At 34.9% G+C, this 11,249-nt stretch overlaps 2 protein-coding genes across 3 annotated transcripts in view; one reads left to right on the forward strand and one right to left on the reverse strand.

The window, feature by feature from the left end:
* Nucleotides 1–347, reverse strand: part of MRPL32 (mitochondrial ribosomal protein L32) — a 10,427-nt gene extending 10,080 nt beyond the window's left edge. The window contains exon 1 of the mRNA XM_006925345.3: nt 181–347. Coding sequence (XP_006925407.1) covers nt 181–313 — 133 coding nt within the window. The 5' untranslated portion in view covers nt 314–347. The remainder of the gene's footprint in view (nt 1–180) is intronic.
* Nucleotides 348–435: 88 nt separating this feature from the next.
* Nucleotides 436–10,573, forward strand: PSMA2 (proteasome subunit alpha 2). 2 transcript variants are annotated; one of them, XM_006925346.3, is made up of 8 exons: nt 436–593; nt 4,291–4,367; nt 5,058–5,190; nt 6,656–6,778; nt 7,501–7,582; nt 9,035–9,108; nt 10,155–10,212; nt 10,300–10,573. In XM_006925346.3, the coding sequence occupies exons 1-8, from the start codon at nt 553–555 to the stop codon at nt 10,414–10,416; spliced, it is 705 nt and encodes a 234-aa protein (XP_006925408.1). In that variant the 5' UTR covers nt 436–552; the 3' UTR covers nt 10,417–10,573. The 2 variants fall into 2 exon arrangements, with proteins under 2 accessions (XP_006925408.1, XP_024897683.1); XM_025041915.1 differs by lacking the exons at nt 10,155–10,212; nt 10,300–10,573 and adding an exon at nt 9,791–9,905.
* The last annotated feature ends 676 nt before the right edge of the window (nt 10,574–11,249 follow it).

Here is an 11,249-nt window from a genome sequence, read left to right on the forward strand (position 1 = left end):
GTTTTTTTTTTTTTTTTTTTTTTTTGCGGAGAAGGGCAGAAAGATCAGCTGTCTCTTGTTTCTAAGTATATACTCCTGACAACGTCCCCTATCGCGCACTGGAACGAGAAAGGACTGTCCACCACGCTGTCTGGGGTTCCCTCATCCACCCCCTCGCCCACGGAGGCCTTCTTTACGTACCCCACGGAAGACTGAAGGAGCCTGGCCCACTCTGCTGAAGTTTCTGCTGCAGTAGCTCCCAACCGTTCCGGAGGAGCCTCTGGACTGTCGGCCACAGCTGAACCACCCCCACCACCAGCTTGACCGCCGCCATATTCTTCACCCTAAGACTGCTCCTGCTCGGCTGCTGGATCCCGCCCCTACCTCGAGCATGCGCACAGACGCAGAATCGGGCAAACCCGGCTCCTGGAACTACAAAGCCCAGCACGCCCCTGGAGCGGCTCTGAGTCTCCTCCAATCACAGAGAAAGAAAGGAAGGCGCGGGGAGGAAAATGAAAAGAAGCCGGCCGCAGTGCGCAGGAGTGTGGATGTCCTTTGACTCTCCGGGTAAAGATGGCGGAGCGGGGCTACAGCTTTTCGCTGACTACATTCAGGTATGGAAGGAGTCCCCGAAGTCCTTCGCGTAGCTGAGGTTGCAGGAGATTCACCAACCGTTTTTTTTTGTTTTTTGTTTTGTTTGTTTTTTTACGTCCTGGTCTGTGTATTCGTGCTCTTAGAGGGCCCAGTTGGGAATGAGAGTGGAACTGCGACTTTGCAAAGTCATTTTCTGGGCCCGCCTCGCGGCTTGGGTAGCAACGGTCCCGGGAGGCCGTGAGAACGTAGTTTGCGGGATCCCGGGCGGCCTTGTAGTCTGGGAAGGGTACAGTCCTCAGCTAGGGATTTGCTTTCGCTTTAGAGACAAGAGGAAAAGGCAGCTTTACACTAATTGTGTCCATGTCCTGTTCAGAACTCAGGATTTCCTTCCTGACCCTTGTAGGCCTAACTCGGGAGCTTTCGGAGCTCGGAATCTTGGTCAGATATGTGGATCCCTTTTTCTGGGAAAGCCTCAACTTTACAATTTGGTCAGATTCTTAGTCTCCATTTGAAAATCTCCTGCTTTCGGTTTCATTGATGCCTTTATTAGAAGCTTAAGACTTAAAAATGAAAGCGTTAAGCTTTCTATCACCTAGTGTTCGTCAGCTCCAAACTACTAGGCTACATTTGTATATTGGGGCCATTTGGGGGGTAAAGGGATATTTTTACTTTAAAAAGAGTTGTAGACTTTTCTATTTTAGAACGAGGAATTAAAATAGTTTATTTTTCAAAATGCCGTTAAAACGAACCATCATATCAGTGTAAGAAAACAATCACCGAAAGATTTAATCGAGCGGGGAAGGATTCAGTTTGACCATTTTCTTACGGCCCCGTTTAGTTAAAATGCATTCCTATCTTTCGGTTGAAGGCAGGCAGGGTCTAACTTGTTGAGTACTTCTATGTGGGTGCAACTTAACCTCCTTCATCTCTTTCCACTACCTGGTGTATCTCAGCATCTTACAGATAAACTAATCACAGCTTAGGCAAATAAAATACTTTCCAAGGTCAAAGAATAGCTGAGTTAACATTCAAACTGGGTTCTTTCTGATGACAAAATGAATACCTTTTATTACCATATCATATTTTCTTGAAATACTAAAATAACCTTCCTTGCTCTTGACAATGTTCAATTTGAAAGTAAGGTGTTTTTATTTGAATTAAACGAGGATGTGTATTTTTGTAACCTTTGAAATTAATTTAATTCAGTAATAAAGGGTTTCATCATGTACAGTGATAGAGAACAAACAATATTTGCCAAGAAGTCACCGTTCTTACCTGTGAGCAAAGCAAACCCGGTCTTTTATCTTTAAGAAAAGTGTAATCCTAGTGGAGCTGAAACACAAAACCATGTATCAGAGTCTGAATCTTTTTATAATAAATTTTTTTAAATAAACTTATTTTTTTAACATGATGGTTCAACTCTTGCGTAGATTTAAAAAAAAAAAAACATTTGTTTCTAGCCTGTTGTAATTAGAATTATTAATGGTAGAAGTAACAAGAGCCTGTACTATAGGACAAAAAGGTGTTCTTATATATTACATTCATATGGGGATATTGACAGTGAGTGAGTAAACAAATTGGTGCCTACAGTTGCATTCTGAAAAATGTTTTACCCTTACTCAGGCATTTTTATAAAAAGAGAGTGAAAGAAGGAACATAACTTTAGATTGGGTAGTCAGAGTCAAGAAAGGCCAGTGCTTGGTGATTTTTGAGATTGGAAGATGAAAAGGAGCCAACTATTTTGAAGATTTTAGGGGTAGAGAGAGTTGTAGACAGAGGGGAGAACAGGTATGAAAGTCCTAAAGTTGGGAAAGAGCTTCAACTCTTAAAGGAATTAATATAATACTAGTATGCTAGAGTATAGTGAGCAAAGAGCAAGCATTGGTCAGGTCTAATTTTGTGGGGTCCACTAGGCCAGAGTAAGGAGTTTTTATTATAAGTGAACCAAGAAGTTATAGAATTTAAGTGGGGAGTGATCTAGTACAAAGGTAACACTGGCTAAGGATGTGGAATTAAGGGTAGAAGAGAGGAAAACTAGTTAGAAGGCTATTTCAATTATCCCAGGTAGAGATGCTGGTATTTTGGAATGGGTTAGTGGCATGATACGCAAAGATGATTGTTTAGTGAGCTCACAGATTAGTGAGTTTTATACAGAAAGATGCAATGATAAATGTCTATACAGATGATTGTAGGAACAGAGAAAAAGTAACTTGATGTTTACTTAAGTTAACCTGCACTTTTAACATGTTCCCTATAGATAAATGACCTAGGTATTGAATAATAATTGAAAGCTGGATAGACCAAGAATGTCATGATAAGATTAATGAAATAGTGACCATTAAAGGAAAACAAGCACAGCCTAATTTTTTAATTTAAATGTCTTCTGTTAACTCTGCTCAAGCCAGCTAATTTTGTCATGTAGGAGTTTAAACTATCGCCCCTAGGCTTATTTCTTAAATAGGTCTGGATATGTCTCTGGCAGCCAGATGATTATGAATTCCTGGCATTAGGTTTTGTGTTGAAATACTGACCGAACAGAACTTACACTTTGTTGGGGAAGACGAATATTGTAAAAAATAATTCAAGTAGGATAAATCTTAGTCACAGAGGAAGTACAGGACACCATAGACATAAGTATATGGGATTCAGCCTAGTCTGGGTGGTCAGAGCAGCTTCCCTCAGGACATGGCATTTCTGCTAAGGATTAAAGGGTGACTAAAAACAGTTCACCTGGTGAAATGCATTCCCAATGGAGGGATTAGCTTGTCAAAAGGGTTTTTAAATTCTAAGAGTAGTCTCTGTCTTAAGCAAGGCGGGATGGCGTAAATAGAGATTTGAGTGACAGAGTATCCATAATTTTATGAAGATAAAACAGATGAACTTTTGAAACTCAAGATTATCTTTTCAGTGGTAGACTAGACATATAGACCTAGCTTTGTCACTTTAGACAAATTACTTTCACTCAAGGGTTTTATCTATAAAATAAGAAGGTTGGTCTGTGAGATTTATGATGATTCTAACTCAACAACTAGATCGAAATAAGTATGACCTAAAAAACCATTTGACAGCTCTTATTTGGCTACCAAACCCATGGAACCAGATGCGTTTAGTATAACCGGCTCATGACTTCTAGAAATTGTTTTATACTATATAGAAAATACTTGGTCGTGACTGATATCTAGGTCTTATGTTTTAAGCGATGTCTACTTTCTAAAATGTATAACTCCACCCACTTTAAATAATATTTTGATTTTAACAGACACATACATATTCTTAATAACAGTATTTTTATGGTGTTTACTTACTGCTAATTTTGTGCCGAGAACAAAATTTTCATAATCTTTGAAATAGGTTAACTACCACAGTACTATTATCCCCATTTCACAGATGAGAAAACTGAGAAACAGGTTAAATAACTTGCCCACAGTCACAAGGTTGAGGTAAGGGGTGAAGAGCAACAGTAATGATACTGCTTTAAGTGGCAGACAAGAAAAAAAAAACAACCAAAGGAAAGAGATTAGTGCTTCACTATGAATATATTCAAATCTCCTGGTAAACTTAGTTTCTGTACAACTTCACAATAACTTTCAAGGTCAAGCTCTTTCTTGGTTTTTGATTAATGGATTTGACCTATGTAGCTGCCCTTTCTCAGAGATGTGCCTATAAGAAATATTTGAGAATGTGTGAATTTAGCAAATATATTCATTTCTTTTTAAGCCCCTCTGGTAAACTTGTCCAGATTGAATATGCTTTGGCTGCTGTTGCTGGAGGAGCCCCTTCAGTGGGAATTAAAGGTATTTAAATGTTTCATTCATTTGCAGTGCCTGTTAATAGTGGTAATTAGTAATTAATTTATAAATGAATAGCTATGGCAGTGTAATTTTTAACAGTTCATGTTAATTTACAGTGTTCTGAGGTTTAAAGAAAGTAAAAGACTAAGAAGGTGAATAAATTTTTTTCAAAATAAATATAGTACCTTTATTAGTTGTGATAATCTGTAATTAGACTTTTGCATTCAGATAACTGAGTTTTCTTTTATTTTTTTCATCGATTATATATCACTATTATCTGGCGGTTTTTATCTTTTCTATAATTTAGAAAAAGGTAATTATAAAACTTTATTTAAAGATAGAGACCTTTTTGAAAAAGATCTCTATCATTGATTTTAAATTTCCTTTTATAAGAACTGTAGGCTAAATAGGCAGAATTACATTATTTTAAAATATATGGACTTTTAGGTATCCTGGAGTACAGTAAGAAAAGTTGTGTAATACCTTTAGCTATAGAGATTTTTTTAGTACATATGGATGACCAGTGAGGGGAAGAATTGATTTACTGTTCCTTAAGTGATTTTAACATAGAGATCCAGAAGAAAAAGTTTTATATGTAAGAAGAAATGGGGGAAATATAGCCATAATTAGAAAACTGTTGAAGCAGTCTTTAAATGATTAAGCATTTAGGTCTCTCTCTTTTTTTTTTTTAAGCTGCGAATGGTGTGGTATTAGCAACTGAGAAGAAACAGAAATCCATTCTCTATGATGAGCGAAGTGTACACAAAGTGGAACCAATTACCAAACATATAGGCTTGGTGTATAGTGGCATGGGCCCAGATTACAGGTATATTATACTATTATTTTTCTCACCATCTTATGAATTGCTCATAATCTATATTTGAGGAAGAAAATCAAGAAATGTTTTTCTTTTAATCTCCCACCTTCCTTTTTGTTTTGTTTTGTCTAGCAACAACAGCATCGCTGGTAGCAGAATTTACTTTGCCCTGTACACAACAGACTGAGGGTTATTTTAAGGAAGCTATAGAATGCCAGTTAGTTATAAAAGAGGAGATAGATATATAGTACTCCTGTTTAGTAGTTTTATCCTTCTGACCACAATCCCTCTTCTGCCATCCAGGGGCTGGCCTTCAAGGGCTTTGCTATTCTCTAATGCATTTTAAAAATATAAAAGAAATATGTTATAATAGGTACAATAAACTATATTTTTCATAAGTCTTCACTTAGCAAAAGAAAACTTCACCGTCCAGAGTTAACCTCATTCTGTTTTTAGTAAAGGGACAGAATTCTCAAAGGCCACTGAAAGTTGCTGAATGTGGCAGCCATTCAGGATCCAGATGCTCATCTTTTCATTCCTTTTAAATTTCACAGGGAGAGAGAGAGAGTAACCTTTTATGTCGGGGTACCAGTAAGCTGAAAGAGATTGACATCTTTCTTTGTCATTTAACAAGTAAAAGGAGTATTATTACTTTATTCTTGATTTTGTATGGAACAAGATAGGTAGAGCCATAATTTCACTTTAATAAGTTAAAAAACGACGTTACTGAAATGCGATCAGGCTTCACTACAGGCTTCACCCCTGTTACTGCCGGATAGAAGGGGTGCTACAGTGTGCTACCACTGACAAGCTGAGAGGGACAGGACCTGAGTATTATGTAGGGGGATAATGTGCATGGTTCATATCAGTAATACATGAGCAGATGAAGTTACATCCTATTTGTCTTGCTAATATGTTTGTTTGTTATATAGTATATTCTTTTAATAAATTTTACACTTTTTAAATAAGTAGTTTTTTGCTGTTTCTTAATCTCTGAAGGGTACTCTTAAAAGTGTCGTCTGGAAAAGATTGAGGCAGAGTGAGAAAAAAATGCCTGAAATTGTGCGTGTATTCATGTGTGCAGGTGTGTGCGTGCTGGACTAAGATATAAAGCATCAGTGTGACTGCTCTATCTTTGGATAAGGAGTACAACCTGGAAGCCATAAGAGATAAAGCTCTCACTATGTACACTAAATCTGTTACTACTAAGCCAGCTAGTAACTCTAATCCCTAATTTTTTTTTCATTTTTGCCTTTTCTTTATCCATCTCTAATGGCTTGGCTCCTCTGTGATGCTCCGATATTTTCTTGGAAATTAACTGGAATAATGTAAGAGCAAGACTGGCTTTAAGTTGACAGCTGCTATTAAAGAGTAAAACTTATGCTGTAGGTATATGCCTTTAGAAGGAGAATGGGACTTTAGGTAGTAGAGTGTCTCAATTTTAATTAAATCTTATCTCTTCCTTGTTTGCCAGAGTGCTTGTGCACAGAGCTCGAAAACTAGCTCAGCAGTACTATCTTGTTTACCAAGAACCCATTCCCACAGCTCAGCTGGTACAGAGAGTAGCTTCTGTGATGCAAGAATACACCCAGTCAGGGTAAGTTGATTTCATTGCTTCCAATGTGTCATGAATTAGAAAAAATTCATTTTGGAAGAGTAGGTGTATAAAAAAAAAAGGACTTACTATCCTTGTATTTACTTAAGAAGTGGAGAAAATCATTAAGATGAATAATTTTCATCTTAACTAGTGCTAGACTAGTTAAGGAAAAAATTTCGAATGTTTTCTTGCTGTTCATATAATAAAGCAAATAGTAATAAATAAAGTTGTTTTTCTGGTGATTAAAACACTTTTATAGGCAAACAGCCCTTGCTGCTTCCAAATTTACATTCTCAATCGTAAATGTTCGTAAGCACATGGTGAAAGCAGTAGTTCTTTCACACATCCATGTTCATTTTAATTCTCTTCATTTTGGGTGTGAACATGGGTGAGGTAATGTAAAGGTAGTTGCCGATATGGAAAGCAAGTGGAAAAGCTGAAAGTTGTCATTTTGTTAGGGTACTAAATGTTACTGCACTTAGTAACCTCAATATTTGTGTTACTTCATTTACCAAAATGGTTTGACTACTGTTCTTGATACCACAAAGAGAATTTATTTTGAATTAATTTGTTCAGAAAGGTGTTAAATATTTTTTAAAGAACTTAAAAGTCTAATTTGGTTTGCCTGATAATTTGCTTTACTTGAGAGTATTAATAAATTCTTACTTAGATTGACTTTAACACCATTAAGATGCCAGTAATTTTCATTTTCCTTTCTTCAGTGGTGTTCGTCCATTTGGAGTTTCTTTACTAATTTGTGGTTGGAATGAAGGACGACCATATTTATTTCAATCAGATCCATCTGTAAGTATTATTAGATGTATTTGAGGGATTTGTTAAAGTGCTCTCATAAAAACAGTAACCATAAAAAGTTTAAAATTTAGCAGTATTGTTTTTTTTTTCACTTGGACTTTAGAAAGTATGAAGTAGTGTATTTGAACATTTTAAGTGTTGGTTATTCAGTCATCTAATGAAGCTATAGTAGTTCTGCCCTCTCTCATTCATTAACATAATTGAATGGTTCATTGAAATAGTTATCAAATCTCTTTCAATCTTGAATTCTGTTACTTTGAGAAATATTTTAGTGAAAGATATAGATTTAGAGGGCAGTGTTATACTCCTTGTCATCTGTTTAATCTCGGGGCTGACTTGAGTGTGACCGATCCTGGGCAAACATTGATGTAACTGTCTTGAATTCAGTGTTTTGCAAAATGGGTGAGTTGTCTGCTATAAAGCAAAAGAATGTTCTCCGAGTTAGAAAGTGTTCATAAAGGATGCCATTACGCCACTCTGTTGCACACATTTCTGTGCAACCAGAAGAAGAAAATCAAGATTAGGAACTGATTTTTCATATTTTAAGGATCCTTAGGTAATTGCAGTTTCACTCAGTTAAAATCTTATGATCTAACCGGGTAATCTGAAAAGACAAAAGAAAAATATTTTGGTTGTTTTGTTACTTAAATCAGAAAAATTAAGTATTTGGGGAAATTTACCACCTCTCTGAGTTTCTGAAGCTAGGTGACAAACGCTCTTACCTTCTTTTCCAGCAAGCAGCAGAAGCCACCATCACTAGAATTCATATTTCACCTTTGCCTTTTTTTCTTTTGTATCTAAAAGTTGTTAAAAAAATCAAAACAAAAAAATAAAAGGCAGTTGTTTCTTTTAAAATACGTGTTGGTACTTTTGTGTGTATGTGCATGCATACGAGTATATTTTTTCAGCACATAAAATCATGACATTGCTGTTGCTTTCATTTGCCATTAAGTTGCAGAATATCAAAACCTTGTAATATTGTTAATACAAAGCTATCACTTTTTAATTTATTCACCAATCATGATGAGTGAGCACCATTTCTCAAATATTTATGACATTTTTTTAGAGCCCTTTAATCCTTGTAAGCTAAAATATTAGTCTTAATTATTTACTTTAAGTTAACCTCAGTTTTCTTTAACTGGCTTTTTTAATAAATCGTGTACAGTTAATTGCGTATATTTAAAGTATACAGCTTGATGAGTTTTAGTGTGTGTAAATACCCTAGGAAAGCATCACTGCAATCAAGATACTGAACTTCTCCATACCTTTCAAAAGTTTCTTTGTTCCTTTTTGTTAATTATCCCTTTAACCTTTTTTTTTTTTTAATCTGTTTTGTGACCTTAGAAATTAGAAACAAATTATAGAGCTAAAAAATGGCAGGGTGATATAATTAATTATAGTAATGATTTAAAATACGATTTTTCCTCTTTCCTTCCTGATTAGGGAGCTTACTTTGCCTGGAAAGCCACAGCAATGGGAAAGAACTATGTGAATGGGAAAACTTTCCTTGAGAAAAGGTAGGCTCACCATAAATTTGTTAGCAAACTTACTTTATGGTTTTCAGCTTTTTAAATAATATAACGAATCCAGACAAATTTGTATTATGCTGTTAAATCGAGTCTAGTTACAGATAAAACAAAAACTCCATGCTGGTTCCCTAGCCTTCGATATATTAAGTGATAATATTCTTGAGAACTTCTCTTTCTACATTCTTACGGTTGTTTCCTAAATGTTGTTTTTATTTTTTATTTCATTTTTCTTATCAAAAAAAAAAGCTAATTGGATTTGGAGAAAACATTAGAGAGGAAAATTTTTAAATGATTTAAGTGGTGACATTTTACATTAAAAAAGAAATTGTGAAGCCATATACTTGATATTAATGGTATATTAAATATATAACATATGTACTTGATAAAATGTGGAGCACTGTGTACAAATCTATCACTACTAGCACAACAAACTTTTATTTATTTCCAGCTTTGTTCTATACTCAACATTATTATAGTCCACCAAAACACCTACATTTTGAATGGGAATAGTTTGTAATTGACTTTAGCCAACAGATGGAACTTCTCAGTACATTTCCACATAATATGAATGTTCAGATTATTAAAAATCTTAGACCTAGGATTAATTGGTAAATTTAATTTTAGTATCTTAAAGCAATGTACTTTTCCTTTTTTCCTTACATGTTATTAGAGAGTCTTCAAAACATTCCATATGGAGTTATAAGTTACAAAAACAAACAAGGAATTTTAGCAAAGGTCTGTTTTTGTCACTTTATTTTAAAAATTACTGACATTGCCACCACCCTCTGATTGTATTAAACTATACTTAAGTTTTCTAAAACTCATTAGGGTTATACTTTTCCTGATGTTGGGAATGCACGCTAAATAATTGTCAATTTCCTATCTGGACAGCTATCTCTATGGGGTGACTAAAAAATCTGTAACAGTACTTTTAACATTTCGGTGTGTTAAATTTTTTAAAAGTCAAGCTGTTATCGCGTTTAAATGATCATAAATGCAATAGTGCCATAATCAGTTTTCCAAAAAATTCTTAGGTATAACGAAGATCTAGAACTTGAAGATGCCATTCATACAGCCATATTAACTTTAAAGGTTAGTTCAATATCTGACAATTGGATTTTTAATGATTTTGTAATTAACTGCTTGAAAAATTGACCTTTATCCCTCCCTCTTCAATAGGAAAGTTTTGAAGGGCAAATGACAGAAGATAACATAGAAGTTGGAATCTGCAATGAAGCTGGATTTAGGAGGCTTACTCCAACTGAAGTTAAGGATTACTTAGCTGCCATAGCATAATGAAGTGACTGGAAAATTTGGAATTTCATATAATCTCTATACTTAAACATGTTTAAAGTATGTTTTGCAGACTTTTTGCATACTTATTTCTATGTGGTTTAATGGACTGATGTTTTTAAAATGACACTTATAAATCATAATAAACTGTTAAATTCAGCTTCCAGCTTTTTAGGAGTTAGTAAAATTTTAAAATGTTTTCTGCTTTTTATCACAGTTGATTTCTCAAAACTGCATTACAAAACAGAATGGTGAAATCACTCGTTAGTCTTTATGCAATTTTGGTTAAGACAATTTTTTTACCATCTTTACTACCAGAGGTTGTCTATGCTTCAGTAAAGCAAAATGCTGATTTTGATAAAAAACACTGCTTTTAGAGCTGAGAGAATTTGCAGACTTTCATAGATTCAAGAGATAGGAAGCATAGATATTTTTTAGGCACTATTAGGTGTAGATTAGTGAAACCCTAGGAAGTTCTTTGAGATAGCACTGGATCTTTGAAGAGTACTAAGCCAAATAGTCTTATAAGAGGTATATAAGTAAATAATAAATGTTATGCTCATTCCTCTTGATTTCTCCATTACAAGTAGGTAACTGTATTTAAAAAGAGCTTCCTAGATTCTATTAGACCTTTTGACTCAAGGGTGAACATGAGTGCTGGAATAAAATACTAATACTTAAGTGTCAAAATTATGATTTAAGACTCCCTCATGTAATCTCAGAGTAATCAGAACTGTCACTACAAATTAAGCCTCTTTCAAGCAGGCAAATTGTTTGTATCTGAACTGTTTTCATTATATGTGAAGTCATCATGTAGTGTTTTTTTTTTTTTTTAA

This window comes from Pteropus alecto, unplaced genomic scaffold, assembly GCF_000325575.1.
Source record: "Pteropus alecto unplaced genomic scaffold, ASM32557v1 scaffold109, whole genome shotgun sequence".
NCBI classification, from domain to species: Eukaryota; Metazoa; Chordata; class Mammalia; order Chiroptera; family Pteropodidae; genus Pteropus; species Pteropus alecto.